Source organism: Erinaceus europaeus, chromosome 22 (genome assembly GCF_950295315.1).
Source record: "Erinaceus europaeus chromosome 22, mEriEur2.1, whole genome shotgun sequence".
Taxonomy (NCBI): Eukaryota; Metazoa; Chordata; class Mammalia; order Eulipotyphla; family Erinaceidae; genus Erinaceus; species Erinaceus europaeus.
In genome coordinates, this window is record NC_080183.1 from 4,766,457 (window position 1) to 4,790,421 (window position 23,965).

The following is a 23,965-nucleotide window of genomic DNA, read 5'->3' on the forward strand; positions in this document are numbered from 1 at the left end:
GAGCAATCATGGACCCAAAGCTTGGAAAAGTGGAAAGGAAGTGTATAGGGGGGTACTCACTGCAAACTCTAGTGTACTTCTGCTTTCTTACTTTGGTGCCATACTCCAAACTCAGTCAATTTCTGCTTTGCGTTTCTACTTCTTTTTTTTTTTTACATGCATAACATTCCCCAGATTCCCATTTAACAATACAACCCCCACTATTTCATTCATCATTTTTCATGGACCTGTATTCTCCCCACCCACCCACCCACCCCAGAGTCTTTTACTTTGGTGTAATACTTTGGTGATTCCATTTTATTTGCTGAAGGACTTTCTTTACAGTCTTCCCAAGGGGCTGCCCCAGTTTCACCATTTTCTTTGGTACGGTTCCTCTCGTGTTTGACTGCGATCTCACCTCTGTGTAGGGAGTCCTTTGGGAACAGAGGAGGGTCAGCTGAGAGAGGGAACCCGGCAGGGGAGGATAAGCTCCAGGTGGGCTCGGCTCTAGGTGACATCTAAGTAGCCCCAGCAGGAAAGCACAGGGTGAAAGACGGAGAAATACAGGTCTGTCTCAGCAGGTCAGGGAATTGGAGAGAGGAGTGCAGGGCCTCTGTGCTGGAGGGAGTGGCGGTTTTTTTTTTTGGGGGGGTGGCTTGAGGCACCTGCTTCAAGTGGACTGTACCCCCATTATGACAGCAGGCTCAGAGAGCATCATATTTGTTTTGGGGGCCATGGCACGCCTGTTTAAGAGCACACATTACATTACAGTGTGCAAGGACCTGGGGTCAAGCCCCTGGTCCCTACCTGGGGGTGCGGAAGGCTTCACAAATCGTGAAGCAGGGCTATAGATGTCTCTCTGTCTCTTTCCCTCTATCTCCCCCTCTCCTCTCAATTTCTTTCTGACTCTACCCAATATAAATAAGTAAAGAGATTTTTTAAATTTTTTAAATATGTATTTATTTATTTTCTCTTTTGTTGCCTTTGTTGTTTATCATTGGTTTATTATTGTTGTTGTCATTGTTGTCATCGTTGTTGGATAGGATGGAGAGAGATGGGGAAGACAGAAACGGGGAGAGAAAGATAGACACCTGCAGACCTGCTACACCTCCCTGCAGATGGGGAACCGGGGGCTCGAACCAGGATCCTTACGCTGGTCCTTGCCCTTTGTGCCACGTGCACTTAACCTGCTGCGCTACCTCCCGACTCCCTGTAAAGAGATTTTTTTTTCCTCCAATGTTATTTCTGGGGCTCAGTGCCTGCACTATGAACCCACTGCTCCTGGAGGCCATTTTTTTCCTTTTGTTGCCCTTGTTGTTTTATTGTTGTTGTGGTTATTATTGTTGTTGTTGTTGATGATGTCGTTGTTGTTGGATAGGACAGAGAGAAATGGAGACAGGAGGGGAAGACAGAGAGGAGGAGAGAAAGACAGACACCTGCAGACCTGCTTCACTGCTTGTGAAGCGACGCCCCTGTAGGTGGGGAGCTGGGGGCTCGAACCGGGATCCTTACTCCAGTCCTTGCACTTTGTGCCACGTGCACTTAACCCCCTGAGCTACCGCCTGACCCCCAATAAAGAGATTTTTTAAATTATTTTAGATATGAACATAAGGCAAGAAGCTGGTCCAGAGTATCCCTGTGAGGGCCCTGAACTCAGACACCTTGTGTGCAAGTCTGGGGCTCTGCCCATGTCACAGCCTCTCAGACCACATTTGCATTAACGTTTTTAAAAGCTCACATGGACAGTGTGATGCTTTGCCATTGCCACGTGTGTAACGGCTCAACCCAGCATGATGAAGGAAGCTTCAGTGCTTCAGTCGGCCTCTTCACTCCTGCTCTCTTCGCGTCTCTGTCTTTATCTAAAAATATATATATATTAATTAATTCATTAACCACATTAAAATAAAGTAAAATAAATGTTTAAAACAATAGATCTTGGGCTGGGGAGATAGCATAATGGTTCTGCAAAAAGACTTTCATGCCTAAGGCACCAAAGGTTTCAAGTTCAATCCCCATCACCACCATAAGCCAGAGCTGAGCAGTGCTCTGGCAAAAACTTAATCAGTCAATGAATTAATTAAATCGTAATCATGAGGACGGTTCCACATGAGGTGAAAAGACAAGTGTGGGGTGGCTTCACTCCCTTGTGAAATACCAGTAATGAAAGCAAATAGACTGGAAACATAATGGCGACAGTTATGTCACATTAAATCACCAGTCCTTGCACTTTGCACCACGTGCACTTACCCACTGCCCTACCTCCCTGCCCAATCACCAGTCCTAATAACTGGTTCCCAGACAGTGTGGAAGCCATGGAGGTTATCAGAGGGGCTGGGGAGAGGACGTGGGGTGAGGAGAGGGTCTGCAGTGTGATTCACTTGGACCTTGGTGGTGGGTGTGAGAGCCCACACACACAGAGAGGGCTGAAATCTTAGAATATGGATAACCAGAATCAAATCCCAGATCCACAGCTATGCTTTGTTCCTGTGGCACTTTAAAGATATTGTCTGAGGATGACAGAGGACCTAGTGGGGTTGTATTGTTATATGGAAAACTGAGAAGTGTTATGCATGTACAAACTATTGTATTTACTGTTGAATGTAAAACTTTAATTCCCCAATAAAGAATTTTTTTAAATGATAATACCCCAGTTGTTAGATAATAACTGTTGTCTATTAAAAAAAAAAAAGATATTGTTTGATTCTTTATTTCTGTAAGATCCAGCTCTGGGGGCCGGCTGGGCAGTGGTGCACACAGTAGACAGTACATGTTCCCAAGTTTGAAGACTCAGGTTCAAGCCCCCAGCCCCCCACCTGTGAAGGGTAGAGGGGAAAAGCTTCACAAGTGGTAAGGCAGTGCTACATACAGATGTCTCTCTCTATCTCTGTCTCTCTCTCCCCCCCCCATCTTTCTCTCTTGGCTCTATCAAAAAACAGAAAAGAAAACTGGGAGTAAAATGGTCACTTGAATCTGTGAACATGCAGGCACTAGCCCCAGTGATTACTGTCAAAGCTGAGCAGTGCTCTGGTAATAAATAAATAAGCAAGAATCCATTCTAAGGGGCTGTGGGTGGTGCACCTAATTGAGTGTACTTGTTTCAGTGAGCAAAGACCCAGGTTCAAGCCCCGGGTCCCCGCGGGCAGGAGAAACCTTCACAGGTGGTGAGACAGGGCTGCAGATGTTTCCCCCTCTCTCTTCCTCTTTGCCATCCCTTCCCTCTTAATTTCTGTCTCTACACAAAATAAATAAATAAAATCTTAAGATGAAGGGGAAGAAGAAGAATAGAAAAGAAGAAGAAAAAGGGGGGAAGGACAGGGGAGGAGGAAGATAGAGGGAGGAGGAGGAGGAGGAGGGACTGAGAAAGGGCACAGGCAGACCCTCGCCCAGAGGGAGGATTCTGGGGCACCAGCCCCCCACCCCACCCTGCTCTAGGTGACAAGCTTGGTGAGAAGACGGAGCAGAAAATACGAGATGCCCAGGGAGCCCTGCGCCCAGGCTGCCTCAGGCATGGAGCTCTGGCGCCCCCTGCTGCATGGCCAGGCCAAGCTCACGCAGGGGGAGAAAGGCTTCCTTCTCCATCCATCCTCCATCCATCCTCCATCCATCCTCCATCCATCCTCCATCCATCCTCCATCCATCCTCCATCCATCCTCCATCCATCCTCCCCGTCCCCGGCTCCGCAGGCTGCAGCCAGCCAGGATCTGCTGCCCCTGGGCCCACAGGGCGGAGAGGGAACACCGCCTTGGGGAGCAGGAGCCCTGGGTGCCCAGAAAATGGGTCAGTTACAAGCAGTGTCTCCACAGAGACAAGAGACAGGAGCGAGGGTCTGAGCACAACTCTGAAGACCCTAAAGAAATATGGCATGGGGCCGGGGAGATAGCATAATGCTCTGAGGCCCCAGGTTCAATCCCTCACAGCACCATCAGCCAAAGATGAGCAGGAGGAAGAGGAGGGGGAGGAGGTGTTTGTGGAGGGGGAGGAGAACGACAGAAAGGAAAAGAAAAGACGGGGGGGGGGGAGCCGGGTGGTGGTGCACCTGGTTGAGCGCACGTGTCACAGTGCACAAGGACCAAGGTTCAAGCCCCTGGTCCCCACCTGCAGGGGGAAAAGCTTTGCAAGTGGTGAAGCAGGGCTGCAGGTCTCTCTCTCTCTTTCCATCACCCCCTTCCCTCTCAATTTCTGGCTGTCTCTATCCAACAAATAAGGATAGTTTTAAGAAAGAAAGAAAGAAAGAAAGAAAGAAAGAAAGAAAGAAAGAAAGAAAGAAAGAGAAGGAGAAAGGAAGGAAGGAAGGAAGGAAGGAAGGAAGGAAGGAAGGAAGGAAGACGGTGTTGGTAGCTGTATGGTAGCACGGCGAGTAAAGCATACATGGCACAAAGTGCAAGGGCCGGCATAAGGGTCCCAGTTCGAGCCCCCGGCTCCCCACCTGCAGGGGAGTCGCTTCGCAAGCGGTGAAGCAGGTCTGCAGGTGTCTGTCTTTCTCTCCTCTCTGTCTTCCTCTCCTCTCTCGATATCTCTCTGTCCTATCCAACAAGAACAACAGCTTTGACAACAATAACAAGCACAACAACAAGGGCAACAAAAGGGGAAAAAATAGCCTCCTGGAGCAGTGGAGTCGTAGTGCAGGCACCGAGCCCCAGTGATAAACCCTGGAGGCAAAAAAAGAAAAGAAAAAAGGAAGGAAGGGAAGAAGGAAGGGAACGGGAACGGGAAAAGGGAAAAGGGAGCAGGGAAAAAGGAAAGGAAAGGAAAGGAAAGGAAAGGAAAGGAAAGGAAAGGAAAGGAAAGGGAAGGGAAGGGAAGGGAAGGGAAGGGAAGGGAAGGGAAGGGAAGGGAAGGAAAGGAAAGGAAAGGAAAGGAAAGGAAAGGAAAGGAAAGGAAAGGAAAGGAAAGGAAAGGAAAGGAAAGGAAAGGAAAGGAAAGGAAAGGAAAGGAAAGGAAAGGAAAGGAAAGGAAAGGAAAGGAAAGGAAAGGAAAGGAAAGAAAGGGGAGGTGGCACAGTAAGTCTGGGCAGACCCTGCCACCCAGGGCCAGAGTGCTGCTTCAGCTGCCACCACTGTGATGGTCCAGGTGACAGGGCCCCTGGCTCCAGCCCCCGCCCCACCCAGGACTTCCTGGTCCCACTCATGTGAGCCTGCTTCCTTTTGTAAGGACCGTCCTTCCAGTTCTTCTGTGACCTGAGCTGCTTTAGCTGACACTTGAATTCATCTTAAAACCTCCTTGACCATCGGGGGCCAGCACCTGGCTGGACACACACATCACAATGTGCAAGGACCCGGGTTCAAGCCCCTGGCCCCCACCTGCTGGGAGGAAACCTCACAAGTGGTGAAATAGATCTGCAGGTGTCTGTCTCTCTCCCTCTCTAGCTCCCCCTTCCTCTCAATTTCTCTCTGTCTCTCTCCCTCTCTAGCTCCCCCTTCCTCTCAATTTCTGTCTCTCTCCCTCTCTAGCTCCCCCTTCCTCTCAATTTCTCTCTGTCTCTCTCCCTCTCTAGCTCCCCCTTCCTCTCAATTTCTCTCTGTCTCTCTCCCTCTCTAGCTCCCCCTTCCTCTCAATTTCTGTCTCTCTCCCTCTCTAGCTCCCCCTTCCTCTCAATTTCTGTCTCTCTCCCTCTCTAGCTCCCCCTTCCTCTCAATTTCTCTCTGTCTCTCTCCAAAGCAAGTAAATGAAAGTAAAATTAATGTATTATTGGATATTCTCAGGGGAAATGAGTGAGTGTCAGCAACAGCATCTCCTTGGTCAAGTGATGTTGAAGTCGGAGGGGAGAATAAGAAGAAATTCTTTATTATTCTCTGGAAGGTTCTGGGTAGTGCAGCGAGATAGCTCACTGGGTAGAGTGTGCACATTTCAGGGGGACCCGGGTCAGAGCCCCAGCTCCACATGAGAGTGTCCGCAGGGCACCTGGGAAAGCTCTCTGAGTGATGGTGTGACTCTGGGGTGTCTCTCCTTCTCTCTATCTCCTCACAAACTAAAAGGACACAGAAAAGCAAGGCTGCTAGAGGCAATGGAATCATGCAAGCATGAGGCCTCAGTGACAAAAATAAAATGAAGCGAGAACTATTTTGAGGGATGTTGCGTGTTGACCCCCAACACCTCACACACATGAAGCACGTGCTGGGCATCGAGCTCCAACCCCACCTGAACGTGGACCAGCTGTCATGTGACTGTCGACTTGGCAATCCAGGAAGTAAATTGTATGTGTGTGTATGCTAATATATATTAACAAATTTATTTATTAAGTGAAATTTAATTATGTTATTGAATATATCAATAAATTAATTAGTCCAATAATTTATTAAGTATGACATATCTAATGTGTGTTTATTTATATGTAGTTATTTACCTATTTTAAATAAATAAATAAAATATAATTTATTGTAATATGTTATTATATATAACATTATTATATAATTATATGTGATGTGTATTTTTATTATGAGTATATTAAAGTAAACTAATAAGGGGGTTGGGCTGTAGCGCACATGGCGCAAAGCACAAGAAACCACGTAAGGATCCCGGTTTGAGCCCCCGGCTCCGCACCTGCAGGAGAGTCACTCCACAGGCGGTGAAACAGGTTTGCAGGTGTCTGTCTTTCTCTCCCCCTCTCTGTCTTCCCCTCCTCTCCATTTCTCTCTGTCCTATCCAACAACGATGACATCAATAACAACAATAATAACTAAAACAATAAAAAGGGCAACAAAAGGGAATAAATAAATATTTAAAATTAATAAACTAATAAATAAATGTATACATATATGTAAATTACCCATGTGTATGTATAAATGCATACATACATGTAAATTACCCATGTGTGTGTATGTATGTATAGTGCTCTCTGAAGCTCCCAGCTCCTAGACATTTTTTTATTTATTAATGAGAAAGATAAGAGGAGAGAGAGAAAGAACCAGATATCACTCTGGTACATGTGCTGCCAGGGATTGAACTCAGAACCTTATGCTTGAGAGTTCAGTGCTTTATCTACACTGCCACCTCCTGGGCCACCACTCCTAGATATTTTTTTTAATTTACTTATTTTCCCTTTTGTTTCCCTTGTTGTTTAATTGTTGTAGTTATTATTGTTGTCATCGTTTTTGGATAGGACAGAGAGAAATGGAAAGAGGAAGGGAAGACAGAGAAGGAGAGAGAAAGACACCTGCAGACCTGCTTCACCGCCTGTGAAGCGACTCCCCTGCAGGTGGGGAGCCGGGGGCTCGAATAAATAAATATTTAAAAATAAAAAATAAAATAAAATGGTTAAGTAAGGAGGGATGATTCAGAGCTACTGGTCAAACCTTAATCAGAGTTTTCCCAATACCATATGTGGGAGTCTCTCCTCATTGAGTAGTCTTGTGTACCTTGATAAATACCAGCTGATTGTCTCTGCAAGGAGTTATTTCCAGGACTGCTGAAATGTGTGATTTCTGTAAAAGCACATTGTGATCACATTCAAACGGTGTACGTCTTCCACTTAAAGGTTCCACTGGGGGCGCAATTGCGACAGGTGAATGGGACCCACTGGGTGGGAGCAGGGTGTAATACTGGCGTCTGGCCACCAGATGGCGGGAGAAGACCAGCAATGTTGGTATCGCTAAACCAGAGCCTGGAGGTCAGACAAAAACCTTAATCTTGAGGGATTCCAGTCACTCCAGCAGCCACTCAGCTCACTCCCCAACTCCGCATCAACCAGTAAATAAATAAGGCATTGAGAGCGTGAGAAACGACCCCCCAGTGTTAGGCCAAGTACCCCCCAAGACAGTAACTAAAAGGGGAAGCTTCTGGTCACCAGGCCAGGCACCTACCAAGAAGGGACTCAGTGAGGGCTCCCTCTGCCCAGCCCGGGGCCAGGACAGCCTCCCTCTGCCCAGCCCGGGGCCAGGACAGCCTCCCGTGGGGACCAAGGTCTTGAACCTAGGTCCTTATGCAAGATAATGTGCTTGCAAAGTACTGTACCACCATGCTGCCCTGTTTTGTTTTGTTTTTTATGGAGACAGAAATAGGGAGAGAGAAAGAGAGACACCAGCAGCACTGCTCCACTGTTCAACAAGCTCCCCTGCTGCAGGTGGCCACTGGGGGCTTGAACCTAGGTCCTTGCACATGATAACATGCTCACCTTACTGGGTGTGCCGCCACCCAGCCCCAATAGAATCTTTCATTCTGGGGCCTCCTTGCACAATTCCACTATTCCAACAGACTTTTCTTTCTCTGCTTCCCCTTCAACCTCAGATACACAGAGCCAGAGTGAAGGAGAGGCAGCCAGCACAGTTCTGCCATCCATGGAGCTCTCCAGCACCTCACACGTGCTAAGGTGTGCATCTCACCCGCGTAGAAAGGAGTTGGGGACAATTAGCGTAGAATGACGTCAGCCTGAGGTGGAGCAGACTGACAAGGGGATGTATTGAAGGATAGGCTTGGAGCAGTTGGCTCGCTCTCTTGACTAGGTTACCTTCACCTCAGACTCTCCGTTTGCTCCCGGACTGATCCTGCTCTTTCCACGTGGTGATCTTGGGTAACTTAGTTTGTGGACATTGGACTTTTGCCTATTTCCCTAGCTAGACTTCTCCCCTCACATTCTTGGTGATTTTTTTAAAATTTTTTTAAATATTTATTTATTTATTTTCTCCTTTGTTGCCCTTGTTGTTTAACATTGTTGGGGTTATTGATGTCGTCGTTGTTGGGTAGGACAGAGAGAAATGGAGACAGGAGGGGAAGACAGAGAGGGGGAGAGAAAGACAGACACCTGCAGACCTGCTTCACCGCCTGTGAAGCGACTCCCCTGCAGGTGGGGAGCCGGGGGCTCGAACCGGGATCCTTATGCTGGTCCTTGTGCTTTGCGCCACCTGCGCTTAACCGTTGTGCTACTGCCCGCCTCCCTCTCAGTGATTTTTATTGAATAAACCACTCTTTAGCTTAACTTTAAGTGGAGTTGCTTATTTTGTGGCACCTCAATATTTGCCTCTCACCCATTTCACCCAGATAAAGCCTCTGATTGTTCAAACCCGTTCTCAGCACCCCTGCAATCAACCCTTTATGTGCTGCAGCCTAAAGCCCCTTTCAAGTCGAAGTTCCAACAGCAGATATCTCCCAGGCCCAGAGTAGCATTTCTTTTCCCGAGGTGCTGGGCCATATGCAGCTCCTTAACGCTTCTAGACACCCCCCTTTTTTTAATTTGAGAGACACTTAGAAGGAAAGACACCACAGCACTGTTCCATCGTTGGTGGAGTTTCCCTTGCTGCTGTGGTGTCCCCATGTGGTGCTGTGGCTCGAACCCTAGACTCCACACACAATAAGGCACGTGCCCCCCGGGTGAGATAGGACCAGAGCGTCACTCTGGCAGGCGGTGGTCCTGGGTCTCGAACCCTGAACCTCACGCTTGACAGTTCACCGCTTTATCTACAGAACTACCTCATGAGCCACCAATACTTGAGTCTTTTAATATTTATTTATTGAGTAGAGAAGGAGAAATAGAGAGGGAAGGGGGGAGACAGAGAGAGAGAGAGAGTCTTACAGCCCTGCTTTACCACTAGTGAAGCTTTCTCCCCTGGAGGTGGGGACCGGGGGCTTGAACCTTGGTCCTTGCACATTGCAACATGTACACTCAACCAGGTGTGCCACCACCAGCTCCAAGCCTTTTTTCTAAAATTTTTTTATATTTTTCCTTTTGTTGCCCTTGTTTTTTTATTGCTGTGGTAGTTGTTGTTGTTATTTATGTCGCTGTTGTTGGATAGGACAGAGAGAAATAGAGAGAGGAGGGGAAGACAGAGAGGGGGACAGAAAGACAGACACCTGCAGACCTGCTTCACCGCCTGTGAAGCGACTCCCCTGCAGATGGGGAGCCGGGGGCTCGAACCGGGATCCTTGTGCGGGTCCTTGCGCTTCATTCCACATGTGCTTAACCTGAGGCGCTCCTGCCCGACTCCCCTTTTGTTCTTTTTTTAAGGCATATGTATTTGGAATCAGAGAAAGAGAGCTGGGTGGGTAAGGTGACTGCCTTGTCTGCTTGTCCAGGTTTGGGTCCCAGCACCGCATGGGAGCCGTGAGGGCACGTGAAGGAAGCTCTGGGCTTGTAGTCTCTCTCTGTCTCTGTGTATGTGTCTCTCGATTGAAATGGGCAAGTGGCCCCAGAGGAGTGAAATGGCACATGTATGTTGGAGGTCCCGAGGCCACCAAAAACCAAATAAATAAAATACACTTAAAATAACAACAACAGGGAGTCGGGCGGGTTAAGCGCAGGTGGCACAAAGCGCAGGGACCGGCGTAAAGATCCCGGTTCAAGCCCCAGGGTCCCCACCTGCAGGGGAGTCGCTTCACAAGTGGTGAAGCAGGTCTGTAGGTGTCTGTCTTTCTCTCCTCCTCTCTGTCTTCCCCTCCTCTCTCCATTTCTCTCTGTCCTAGCCAACAACAATGACATCAATAGTAACTACAACAACAAAACTAGGGCAACAAAAGAGAATAAATAAATAAAAAATAACAATGACAAAATGTTCTTAACTGGGGGCATTGCCCCACCATCTCCCAGTCAGCTGCTTGTTCTGGAGAAACCACCAGCCCACCTAAGAGCGCCCAGGAGGGGCTCCCACACCTGCAGGCCCAACTCTCTCAGGGCTGCCCACACGGCCCACTTCAGAGCTTCCGTGCTCTTCCCGTCCATCTGGCTTAGCTTTCTGGCCATCCAGCAGCACCACCTGGCCAAAAACACTTTACCTGCAACTTTCTCTCTCTCTCTCTCTCTCTTTTTTTTTTCCTCCACCAGGGTTACCACTGGAGCTCAGAGCCTGAACTAAAAATCCACTTCTCCCAGTGGTCTTTTCTTTTTCTTCTTCTATTTTATTTGATAGGACAGAGAGAGACTGGCAGGGGAGAGGGGGCAAGACAAAGAGACGCCTGCAGCCCTGCTCCATTGCTCGTGAAGCTCCCCCACCCCCTGCATGTGGGAAGCGGAGGGCCTCAAACTGGGACCCCTGCCATGGGTAATATGTGTGCTCAACCAGGTCCACCACCGCCCAGCCACCTTGCCTGCAAATTTCAAGAAAGAGAACGGAGCAGAACAGGCAGTGGCTTCCCAATGCCCAGCTCAAGGCAGGCCCTTCCCACCCGGGTGAGGACTGGGGCCCTCAGGGTGACGGGCCTCCTCCCTGCCCGTCCAGGCTGTAATTCTGCATGTCCGCTCCCGGCCTGTTCTTAGGGGCTCCCAGAGTGTGTGGTTTACCCCCCTCCTTCCCAACCTCCTTCTCCCCAGCAGGTAGAGTGCATGATACCAAGCAATATGGACCTGGGTTCAAGCCCCGTCCCCCCCCCACCCCCCGTCCCCACCTGCACGGAGGAAACCCACTATGGGTGTCTTTCTCTATCTCCCCTTTCGTTCTCAATCTCTGTCTCAATCATAAGTGAAAATGAGAAGAAAAAAAAAAATGCCACCAGGAGCACTGGGCTCGCCGTGCAGACATGAGTCCCAGGGAGAACCTCCTTGGAGGTAAAATTTTAAAAATTAAAAAATAGTTAAGTAGTGGTCCGGGAGGTGGCACAATGGATAAAGCACTGGACTCTCAAGCGTGAGGTCCTGAGTGGACCAGAGCATGTACCAGAGTGATGGCTGGTTTCTTTCTCTCCTATCTTTCTCGGCAATAAATAAATAAACTATTTTTAAAAAATAAAATAGCGGCCAGGCGGTGGCACACCGTGTTGAGCGCACACACCGCAATGCTCCAGGAGCCGGGTTCAAGCTCCTGGTCCCCACCCGGGAGAGGAAAGCTACCCATGCGGTGGGGCAGGGCTGCAGATGTCAGTCTGTCTCCCTCCCTCTATCCCTGCCTCCCCTTTCGACTTCTCTCTGTCTCTATCCGATAATAAATAAATTAAGATGTTTAAAATAAATGAGTCAACGAGCGAACGAAGCATGCAAGCATGCACGCATTAGGCATTAGGCGGGGCTGGAGGCCGGGCTGCGGGGCGTGGCCTCGGCGAGGGGCGTGGCCGAGCGCGGGGGGCGGGGTCTCGCCGCGGGGCTGTCCCTCAGTGGGCGGGGCCTGGGCGGAGGGGCGGGGCTGACAGTTCGGTGGGCGGGGCGTCAGAGGTCCAGCGAAACCGCCGCTCGCGCGGCGCCCAGACCGTCCCGCCGCCCCCCTGCGTGCGCCGACGCGCGGGCCCTCAGGGTTCGGGAGCGCCGCGGCCGTGAACCGGGGAGGCCGCCGCCCGCCCTCACGCACCCGTCCCTCTCAGCCGCGCCCCCACAGCCCCGCCGCCGGAGGAGGACGCGTGCCGGCGCGGGGCGGGGCCCGGCGGAGCGTTGGGGCACGTGACGGCGCGCGGGCCAATGGCAGGCCGGCGTGCGGGGGGCGGGGCGCGCGGGGGCGGGGCTCTGGGCGCGGGGCGGGGCTCGGAGACGCGCTGCCGCTGCCGCTGCCGCTGCCGCCGCCGCCGCCGCAGCCTCGGGAGCCGGGAGCGGGGAGCGCGGCGGCCGGCGGCACTCGGTCCCGGGCCCCGGGCGGCGGCGGCGGTGGCGGCCCGCGCCAGCCATGCCGAACAAAAACAAGAAGGAGAAAGTGAGTGGGCGGCGGCGCGGGGCGCTGCGTGCGGGGTGCGCGGGTCCGGCCGCCGGGTGCGGGCCGCCGCGTCCCCCGCCGGGCTCAGGGCGCCGGGGCTCGGGGGCGCGTCCCCGACGGGCCGGCGGCGGCGGCGGCGCGGGGCGGTGCAGCGGGCCGGGCGCGGGGTTCGAGCCCCGGCGGGGCCGCCTAACCGACTGTGCTTGGTGCCCCCCAGGAGCCCCAGAAAGCGGGGAGAGGCGGGAAAAGTTCCAAGGAAGGACCCGACGCGGCGGAGACCGAGGTGACCGGGGCCCCGCATCCCGGGGCTGGGGCGGCGGGGAGGGCCGGGGCGGGGACGGACCCCGCCGGGGCCTGGGGTGGCGACGCCCGGCGCCGGGCTGCCCCTCGCTGCAGCCGGGTCTCCCGGAGAGACAGACACACGGAGGGACAGACCCCGCCCCCAGCCCCGAGCTGCCCCCGGTGCGGCGCGGCCGGCGCGGCGGGCTCGGACTTGGGTGCCGGGCATGGCAGAGCCGGACCCTCTCCACCTGAGCTGTCTCTCGGGCCCAGAGTTATGTTGGCCGTGAGAGAGAGAGAGGATGGATGAATGGATGGATGAATGAGTGAGTGAATGGGTGAATGAGTGAGTGAATGAACGGATGAATGAGTGAGTGAACGGATGAATGAGTGAATGAATGGATGAATGAGAGTGAATGAATGGATGAATGAGTGAGTGAATGAATGGATGAATGAGTGAGTGAATGAATGGATGAATGAGTGAGTGAATGAATGGATGAATGAGTGAGTGAATGAACGGATGAATGAGTGAATGAACGGATGAATGAGTGAGTGAATGAATGGATGAATGAGAGTGAATGGATGAATGAGTGAGTGAATGAACGGATGAATGAGTGAATGAACGGATGAATGAGAGTGAATGAATGGATGAATGAGTGAGTGAATGGATGAATGAGTGAGTGAATGGATGAATGAGTGAGTGAATGAATGGATGAATGAGTGAGTGAATGAATGGATGAATGAGTGAGTGAACGGATGAATGAGTGAGTGAATGAATGGATTAATGAGTGAATGGATGAATGAGTGAGTGAATGAACGGATGGATGAGTGAATGAATGGATGAATGAGAGTGAATGAATGGATGAATGAGTGAGTGAATGAATGGATGAATGAGTGAGTGAATGGATGAATGAGTGAGTGAATGAATGGATGAATGAGTGAGTGAACGGATGAATGAGTGAGTGAATGGGTGAATGAGTGAATGAATGGATGAGTGAGTGAATGGATGAATGAGTGAGTGAATGAACGGATGGATGAGTGAATGAATGGATGAATGAGTGAGTGAATGAATGGATGAATGAGTGAGTGAATGGATGAATGAGTGAGTGAATCAATGGATGAATGAGTGAGTGAGTGAGTGAATGAATGAGTGAGTGAATCAATGGATGAATGAGTGAGTGAATCAATGAGTGAGTGAATCAATGGATGAATGAGTGAGTGAATCAATGAGTGAGTGAATCAATGGATGAATGAGTGAGTGAGTGAATGAGTGAATCAATGGATGAATGAGTGAGTGAGTGAATCAATGGATGAATGAGTGAGTGAATGAGCGAATAAGTGAGCACAGAGCCCTGCTCAGGTCGGCTGTCGGGGGCCCCGGGGTTGAACATGCAACCTTGGGGCGGCTCGGGGTGCAAGGCCTGCACCCTGGCAGGCTGAGCTGTCTCCCTGGCTGCCACCTCCAGGCGCACGGTTTGTAACCTCCGTGTTGTCGTTCTCTCTGCCCCACGTGGGCCAGTTTCTGGCACATACACGCAGGTGGGCACACGCGGGGTCTCACGGAGAGAGACAGAGACACGAAGGGAGAGACCCCTCCCGCCGGCAGCGCCGAGCTTGGACTGGGATGACCCGACCTTCGGATGGGGCGCTGCCAGCTTGGGGGCCCTGCCCTCGTGCCCACCTGTCCCCCCCCACCCGCAGCAGGTGCAGCCTGGCACAGAAGCCGCTGGGTGTCCAGAGCTGGGAGCGGAGGACCCGGGCCGTGCAGGGGACCACAGCCGCCTCTGGTGTCCTGGAGCCCTGGCGCCGGCCACCCCAGTCACTGGGCAGCGCCCAGCTTTCCCCCCGGGGGTCACCCTGCGTCCTTGGCTCTCAGCCCTCCCAGAGCCGCAGAACTGCCTTAGCCTCTCCCGGTCTCAGGGACATCGGTGTTCCTGGGCCGTTGAGCCCCGTGTCTTTCCAAGCGGCTGCCGGCTCTGCTGCTACAGCTGGCGCCCACCCCTGCCACCCACACTCGGGCCCCCACCTGCCAGCAGACGTGCTTCTGCAGGAATCCTGGCCCAGGCCTTTCGCCTCCCCTGAGCCTGCAGGCGTCCCTCCTCCCTCCTCCCTCGTCCCTCGTCCCCTCCACCTCACCCGCCTCGTCCATGTAGCCGTGCAGCCCGGGCAGGTCACCCCGAGAGAGAGCCTGCCGCACACCGGCAGAGGGTCCGCAGTAAATAGAGCCTGTGCTCTGGCCTCACGGGCTGGGGAGCAGCCGGTGGCCTCTGTCGGGAGGGTAGTTGGTCAGAACAAGGACCATGTGACTGGGGTCTCAGCCAGGAAGGGGTTGGGGGTCTCGGAGCTGCTTCAGGGTTCAGTAGGTAATAGAGTGATGGCCCTCATGTCTCTGGCCCTGTGTCCTCGCTGAGTCTCAGGCTTAGCCTTTTGTCTTTACTGGGTGGCATAGGGTGGGTGCCAGCCCTTCGTGAAAGAATTTCGGGGGGTGGGCAGGTAGTGGCACATCTGGTTGAACACATAGGTCACCATGTGCAGGGACCCAGGTTCAAGCCCCCGGCTCCCCACCTGCAGGGGAGTCGCTTCACAGGCGGTGAAGCAGGTCTGCAGGTGTCTGTCTTTCTCTCCTCCTCTCTGTCTTTCCCTTCTCTCTCCATTCCTCTCTGTCCTATCCTACAACGACGACAACAATAACTACAACAATAAAACAACAAGGGCCACAAAAGGGAACAAATAAATATTTTAAAAAGTTAAAATAAATAATAAAAGAAGAGAGCAAGCACATTTTCCCTGCAATCTGTGTGAACGGCCCTAGATATCAGTGTGGCAAAGATTCCGCCGAAGGTCAGAATGTCTGCAGCACAAGTTTTGCCTTTTTCTAAACATGTCTGTCTGTCATATGCTATACGCTGATGTGTTTTTCTCCCTTTCAGACACAGACATGGGCCCTACTCAGTGAACTGTCTGTCCATCTCTGCCTCCGCAAGTCAAATGTTTCCTTGCGGCGTCCTTATCTGCACACGTCCCTGGGATGGGCGTTTCTGCCCAGCGTTCTGCTGGTTGATCTCCCAGTATGTTTTTCAGGAGCTGGCCACAGATGGGCTCCTGTGACTTTCTCAGGAAAGATGCTGGAGGTTGGCAGCGGGCACATCCCTGAGCAACTGTCCCCAGAGGAACACTCAATCTGGGAGCATCGTGGGACTGTCTGGAACTGAGTAAATGGCTTTTAGGTTCCTGAAGTCCATAAAAAAAAGAAAAGAAAATATTTTACTTATTAATGAGAGAAACAGGGAAAGTAAGAGAATCAGAGTATCGCTCTGGTATTGTTGCTGCCAGAATTGAACTCGGGACCTCATGCTTGAGAGTCTGGTGCTGTTATGCACTGTGCCACCTCCTGGACCGTGAAGTCTGTTTTTGATTATCAGATATACAGTGTTTTGATGATGATAATAATTATTATTATTGTGTACTGTGCCCAGTTATTTTAAAAGTGTTCATGAGAGACCAGAGAAATAGCTCACCAGGTAGAGTTTTTGCCTTACCATGCACCCAACCCGTGTTCAAGCCCCAGCACCACATGGCAGCTCCATGACACCAGAGGAAACTCCCGTAGTGTGAGTTTCCCTCTGTCTGTTTTCATGAATGAAAATGTGGCCTGGGAGTGGTGGAATCGCGCATGTGCGTAAGGCTTCAAGTGCCACAATGAAGAAAATGAAGATTTGAAAAAACTTGTCACACATTTAACATGAATGGCTTTGTTCCAAATGATAGCTTCCCAAAACACTGGGGCTCTCTGGCCACTGTGTTTGGCCAGAGCTTGGACCTGAGCCAGCCGGGGGCCAGTGACAGTGGGGGTCAGTATGTGGCCTGGGGAGCGCCACCCCGGCAGTTGCCCCCAGAGGAGAGTCGCCCATGCCCAGCCCCTGGAGCCATGTAGTTCCCCCCAGTAGCCCTCAGCAGGCATCCTGTCCGCTGTCCACCTGTCCTTTCAGCCCTGAGCTGGGCTCCAAAGGAAACGGTGCTTCCCCTGCCTCTGGGGTTCCCAGTCACGATGTCAGGAGTGGAGCTCCCAGCCCCGCTGCCGTCTCTTCCCATCTCTTCCCACCCAGAGCCGCTGTCTGGGGAAGAAGTCCCAGCAAGGGCAGCACAGCCGAGGGATGGAAGGGCCATTGGGAGAGGGCCAGAGAGTTCTCTCACTTCTTCCGTGGGCTGCCCCCTGGCCACCAGTGACCTCTGCCTGGTCCCCCTGCTCCCTGCCCTCACTCCTGTGCACCGTGGCCTTTGTACCTGGTGCCAGCAGCCAGTTCAAAAGGCTCCTGCCCAAAGCACATGCAGACAAGCGGCGTGGCATGGCGTGGCGTTCTCTGCTGTGGAGCAGTGGTGCTTTCTTTCATTTTGTGCTGTCTTGTCTTATTGTGCAAAACCAGAGAGGCTGGGCGGGCAGCTCGGGGCTGGGACACTTGAGTCCACATGCGGGACCCCCAAGCTCAGCCCCTGGCTGCAGAGAACAAGGCCTTGGCTCTGTGCCCCCTCCCCACCCAGTCCCCTCAGAATGTTAGTTTTGTCTGTCTCTCTCAGACTAGAAGTCTATATATATATATATATATATATATATATATATATATACATACATACACACACACACACACACACACACACACACACACACATGTATATGGAACCCAAAGATTTCATGTAGGGCCTCCTGCCTGTCTGGTCTCCCTACCTCCCTACTAGCAATTCAGGCTGAAAATGTAATGTAAACATTCCCTCACTTGTCTAGCAGCCTAGCAGTCACGGCACTGTTGCTGTGATTACATAACCAGCTTATTTGTATGAGAAATAACCCTCCACAGAACTCCACTGACAAGGCCCTGTGCGGGCAGGAGCCGGCTTCTGGCGTCCGCTCCTGCATTGTCAACTTTGACATGACACAGACCGGAGCGCAGCTCCGCTTTGCAGACGGTGCCAGAGACTGACCCTGGGGTCTCAGGCCCTGGGCAGGCGAGTCTGGTGCACTGCTACCATGCTGTCTCGCCAGCCCTGGGGGCAGTTTACCTCACACCTCGGACCCTGTCCTCCCCGTCCTGAGCCCTTGAGGAGCAGAGGCTTCCTGGTTGTCTGTCCTGCTTCTCTCCTAAGGCCGAGCCAGGAGATTCTCAGAGGGCTCCACGTCGTTGAGCTCACTGCTTTTCTCCGATGCCGTAAACTAGAAAAGTCTCTGGCGAAAAGGCTCATTTCTTTGTTGTCTTTTTGACCTCACAGGTTAGTTTCGATGCAGAATCCACTCACCGTCCCGTCTGCTTTGTCAGGGTAGCAGCAAAAAGGCCTGGGAGGTAGCGCTCAGCCTGGAGGCCTGAGGGCCCGAGTTCAAGTGCCAGTGCCTGTCGTACGCTAACTAATGAGATACACACTGATGCGTAGGTGGCACTGTGCTAACACAGGTCTGGGTGCTTGGCTGTTTTCTGGAGTCTGGAATGTGAGAAGAGGGTCTTGGCTGGCTCTTAGTTTGCTTTCCCCGGGCATCGGAGCTCTGTGGCCGAAAGCAGTCAGGACATCTCAGTGAAAGCGTTCCAAAGTGAGTTTCAGTTTCTATACCATGCTCCAGACGCGATCTCTTTCTTCGGGTATCACGGAGATAGAGAAATTGGGAGGGAGAAAGGAGGAGAGACACCACACAGCCCTGCAGGTGGGAGCTAGGAGGCTTGAACCCGGACCCTACACGTGCTGATGTCGGCCTCCACCCTGGTCGTGGTGGCATTCCCTCCTCACTCACAGGGGGGGCCGCCCATGCTGGAGCCTCCATTGCCCCCGGCAAGCCTGGGGACCCTTGCAGCATTCCTGCCTTTGGCGGCACTGCCCCCCCACCCAGGACCCAGGACCCAGGACCCAGGCCACCGCTGCCGTCTTCCTTCCCACCACCTGGGGGAGCCACGGAGCAAGCGGCATGTGTGGACCTCTTCTGGTGTGTGGACCTCTAAAGCTGTGGCTTGGTCCCTGGGGACATCTGCACCGGCTGGGGGCCTTAGGCACCTCCCCTGCTGTCTGGCCGTTGGCCATTTATGTTTTAGTGGTTTGGTTTGGTCTTGTGCATAGGCGAGTCACCATGCCCCGGGGCCCTTTTTCTGTTTGGATGGACTTCACAGCACTGAGCTGCCTCTGTCGCCTTGGTACCTGCCATGTGGTCCCAGAGACTGGGGCCCGGCTGGCACATGTGCTGATACAGACCCTGCCCAGTGAGCTCGCTCAGGCCCTAAACTTAATGAATGGAAATGGAGTGGAATTTTCAGGTTTCTTCTTCTTCTTTTTTTTTTTTTTACATTTTATTTATTTTTTTAACTTAAAAAATTTTTTTTAATATTTATTCATTTTCCCTTTTGTTTTTGCCCTTGTTGTTTTATTGTTGTAGTTATTATTGTTGTTGTTATTGATGTCTTCGTTGTTGGATAGGACAGAGAGAAATGGAGAGAGGAGGGGAAGACGGAGAGGGGGAGAGAAAGACACCCGGGATCCTTAGGCCAGTCCTTGTGCTTTGCGCCACCTGCCATTTTATTTATTAATAAGAAAGATAGGAGGAGAGAGAGAAAGAACCAGACATCACTCTGGTACATGTGCTGCCAGGGATTGAACTTGGGACCTCCTGCTTGAGAGTCCGGTGTTTTATCCACTGCGCCACCTCCCGGACCCCTCAGGTTTAGTTCTCGAGTCACGCTCACTATGTTTTAGCCTCCCCTGCCCATCCTTCCCTGCGCCCTGCCCGACTCTGGCTTCTGGTGGTGTGAGAGATTGAACCTGGGACTTTTTTTTTTTATTTTAAAATATTTATTTATTTCCTTTTGTTGTCCATGTTTTTTTATTGTTGTAGTTATTGTTGCTGTTGATGTCGTTGTTAGATAGGACAGAAATGGAGAGAGATGGGGAAGACATGGGGAGAGAAAGACAGATACCTGCAGAACTGCTTCACCGCTTGTGAAGCGACTCCCCTGCAGGTGGGGAGCCAGGGGCTCGAACCGGGATCCTTACGCCGGTCCTTGCCCTGCGCTTAACCCGCTGCGCTACCACCTGACTCCCTGATCCTGGGACTTTGGGGCTTCAGGAAAGTCTTTTTGCATCACCATTAGGTTATCTCCCCACCCCCTTTTCCTTTGCATTTTCCCATTACTACTTTAATGATGAGCCAGAAGTAGAGTGAGGGGGGAGAGAGACATCTGTTGCCCGCTCCACCACTTGTGGAGAACTGCGCTTGGTAACTGGCGGGGCTGCTGCGGAACGTAAAAGGATTCACAGCGGGGAGCTGGGAACGGGTTTAAACAATACCAAGTTTATTAGGGTGAAGTCGGCAAAAGGCAGAACAAGCTAAGAGTACGCTAGGTCCATAAAGTCTGAGTACAGTTATCAAAAGTTTAGTCCCATAAGACAAACAATCGTCAGCTCCAGTAAAGGTTGCTCATGGCTGTCGAGGGGTCTCAAAGTTTACCGGCTTGCAGAGTCACGCGTGTTCAGTTCCCAGGAGAAGGAGTCATGGTGGACACCTGGAGCACAGCCCGCTGTGAAGAGGGCTCTCAGCCTTTCAAGGCCTCTGAGGGGACGGGAGACCCACCCCCTGCCCTCTGCCTCCTGCCCCCGCCTTCCTGGGGCTTTCCCATAGAAGTCTCCAGATGGAAGTCGATTCTGCTGCTGAGCGGTCCCGCTGGCCATCTGCTCTCTGCCCTGCAGACATCTGCATGTGTGCCGAGAGGCACTGGGCCTGCAAGTGAAGCGCTCTCCCCTCCTCAGCTTGGTCAGCGTTGTGGGCCTTGGTTGGCAGATTTCTCCTCCTCTCCCTGCTCTTGCCAGTTGAAGGTCATGAAGACTGGCCTCTGTATACTTAAAAAATATTTATTTATTAATAAGTGAGAGAACTGGGAGAGCAAACTTGGGTCCTGGCACGGGAGTCCAACATCTGACCCACTGCTCACTTCCCAAGCCGCTGGCCTCTGGGTGGCTTCAAGCGGGCGACGGTGGTGGCATCTGTGTCCAGGCCCCTGATCCGTTTCGACTTGGCGTTTGCACTTGGTGTGGGGTAAGGACCGGTCCTCCGGTCTCGGCCCGTGTCCCGCTGTTCCCCCCGCATCCCCACCCACCCCCGCTCTCGTCTCTTAGTCCTCTCCCGCAGCCTCCTGTCTGTCCGTTGCCAGGGCCACACTGTTCAGCTGAAGTGCTCTGGGACCCTTAAAGGCTCAGGTGTCTTGTCTGGGGGTCGAGTAGTCTGTCATTGGGGGCCTGAGGTATTTGTGAGGGGCCCCGAGAACGCCAGGCAGCGCTGGAGTCTGAGGGGAGTGGGGGCAGTGCAGGGGCCACTGGAGCTGGACTGTGAGGACAAGGTGGCGGGCGGGCGGGGCTCCTAGAAGGCGCCTGGGAGGCAGCCAGCCGGGGTCTGCACTGCTGTCCTTCAACTCTCCTGATCCCCCAGAGGCCAGCCCCCCACTCCGCAGTCCCTACCCCAGCCCCACCACACACTCAGGCACACACGTGGTTTACGTGCCTACACACATTTCGCACACTGCACACCCGTACATACCCACACAGGAACCCGTGGGGACAGGCCCCCAGGTGAGGACGGGGCTTCCTCTCTGCCTGCCATCTCACACTCAGGCCCCTCCGCTCCATCCTCTCTCCCTGTCTCCTTGCAAGTAGCCACGTGTGGTCTTGGCCTCTTGGCACCCTGCATCTGGAAGAGGCACCGGGTCTCCGCAGGTGCCCAGTGCTGAGTGCCATCAGGGAGAGGCTGTCATCTTCCCAAGTGGTCAGTGAGATCTGTCCCCTGATGCTGCTGAACGGACGGTCAGGAGCACAGACTGGGCTTGGTGTCTGCAAGCTGGAGGTCTGAGCAGGGCCAAGGACTCAGGAGCGGGCATGGCTACTTCCACCTGGCGCTTCTAGAAAGGAATCCACTCCGGGCCTTGGCCAGCACAGCAGCTGCCAGCACACCTTAGCATGTGGCCCCATCCTCTGTCTCGAGAGCGGGCTGACTGTCCCTGCGGTCTCTGACTCTCTGGCCTTTGCTCCCATCGTCTCGGTGCATCTTGGTCCCTCAAAGGCCTGTGCGGTCGCGTTGGGTGCCCTAGTCTGGACCCGCGTCTGTGGGTATCTTCTGCGGTAGAGGCAGAGCCGCAGGTGCCCACTTGGATGCAGACTCCCTGCAGGGGAGGGGTGCCGTTAGCCAGCCTCCGCCAACCACCACAGTAAATAAGTCAGAGGCATGGTGGCCAGGGAGGAGGCCCAGTGGGAGAGCACAGGACTCGCAGGCTGCAAGCATGAGGCCCAGAGTCCATCCAGTCCCCAGCACTGCCTGTGCCGGAGCAGTGCTCTGGTCTCATTAAATAAATGAATGCGGGCCCTTGCGCAGTAAAGCACACACCCCGTCTTAGCACCACGGCCAGCGCCAAGGGAGCTCCACGGATCGTGGAGCAGTGCCGGGTCGGGAGGACACTCCGCTGTGGCATCGCACATACACAGGGCCCTGGGTTTATTCCTCAGCCCAGCATTAAAATAATTAAACAATAATAATAAACCTGAAAAAACAATTCACTGGGTGGGTGGTAGCACACCTGGTTGAATGCACATGTTACATTGCAAAAGGACCCGGGTTCAAGCCCCCAGTCCCTACCTGCAGGGGAGAAGCTTCACAAGCAATGAAACAGGCCTGCAGGGTTGTCTCTCCCTCTCTAACCCCCTCCCCCTTCAACTTCTTTCCATATCCAAAATCAACGTGTGTGTGTGTGTGTGTGTGTGTGTGTGTGTGTGTGTGTGTGTGTGTGTGTGTGTGTGTACTTGGCAATCTGGGAGGTGGCACAGTGGCTAGAATGCTGGACTTGTAAGCCTAAGGTCTTGAGTTGGATCCCTAGCACTGTGTATGCCAGAACAATGCTCCTGTTTCTCCCTCTCCCTCCCTCTCCCTCTCCTTCTGCCTGTCTCATCTCATCTCATCTCAGAACAAAATGAAGTGTATCTGTGACCCTCCGGGAGCCCGGCTTCCCCTAAAAGGAAGGGAGTCTCAGACCCCAGTGGCCACGAGCTGTGTTTTGGGGGTGGAGGGAGAGGACCCTGCAGCGCCAGGCTCCGGCACCCTGGCCTCCTCCCCTGCTCCCATGGTGCTCCGGGCTCTCTGGCCATGCCCTCGTGTCTGTTCTGGTTTGGATGCAGGTTCCCAGCAGGAAGAACAGCACCGTGGCGGCGCCGTCAGCAGCCGTGGTCTCCTCTTCCAACAAGATCAAGGTGCCTCTGCCGCAGCCCGTGGTGAAAAAGGAGAAGCGGCAGAGCTCCTCCCGCTTCAGCGCCAGCACCAACAGAGAGCTCCAGAAACTCCCATCTCTGAAAGGTAACGTCCCAGGCTCGAGCAGCCGGGGGCTGCCCCGAAGAGGGAGACTTGGCCTCGCCTTGGCCGGGCCTGTCAGGCCCCAGCTCACAGCAGGGCCGTTTCCGGTTTTCTGTGAATGCTGGGGGTTTCTGACATCCATGCACACCGCAGTGCTGAATAGTATTCTGTCACATGAACATTGCACTTTCTGTTTACATATTCCCAGATCGACAAGCATTTGAGCTGGTTCTTGGCTCCTCTGGACATGCTGCTGTGAACATCTCCAGGGAAGTCTTTGGACATAGCTTTTGAGCTCTCTTGGGTGGGGAGTAGGATCGCTTTCTTATGTGGAATGCTGCGTTTAGCTTTTTTTTTTTTTAATTTTTAAAAAATATTTATTTACTTTCCCTTTGTTGCCCTTGTTTTTTTATTGTTGTTGTACTTGTTATTGATGTTGTCGTTGTTAGGACAGAGAGAAATGGAGAGAGATGAAGAAGACAGAGAGGGGGAGAGAAAGACACCTGCAGACCTGCTTCACCACCTGTAAAGCGACCCCCCTGTAGGTGGGGAGCCGGGGGCTCAAATCAGGATCCTTACACCGGTCCTTGCACTTTGCGCCATGTGCGCTTAACCCGCTGCGCTACCGCCCGACCCCCTGCGTTTAGCTTTTTAAGAAACCAGGTACTTCCCCAAAGTGTCTGCACCCCTTCACACCCCTCCCCCGTGGGTGAGGGCTGAGTGCCTCCTTGCCCGTGCTTGATGTTCCCTGGCATCTGACTGTGTCCTTCCCTGTAGGGCATGTGGCGGTGTCTCCTGGGCTCCCGCTGCATGT

At 52.8% G+C, this 23,965-nt stretch overlaps 1 protein-coding gene across 7 annotated transcripts in view; it reads left to right on the forward strand.

Annotated features, from left to right (window-relative positions):
* PPP2R5C (protein phosphatase 2 regulatory subunit B'gamma) overlaps positions 1-23,965 on the forward strand; it is a 146,040-nt gene that overhangs the window by 50,950 nt on the left and 71,125 nt on the right. For 2 of the 7 annotated variants that reach the window (XM_060181038.1, XM_060181039.1), the window contains exons 1-3: positions 12,400-12,518; positions 12,736-12,801; positions 22,980-23,154. The exons of 1 other annotated variant lie outside the window; for it this stretch is intronic. In XM_060181038.1, the coding sequence (XP_060037021.1) occupies positions 12,492-12,518; positions 12,736-12,801; positions 22,980-23,154 (268 nt within the window). In that variant the 5' untranslated portion in view covers positions 12,400-12,491. Of the gene's footprint in view, positions 1-12,398; positions 12,519-12,735; positions 12,802-22,979; positions 23,155-23,965 lie in introns of those variants that run through there. 4 more of the 7 variants (XM_060181040.1, XM_060181041.1, XM_060181042.1 and 1 more) reach the window with 3 other exon arrangements.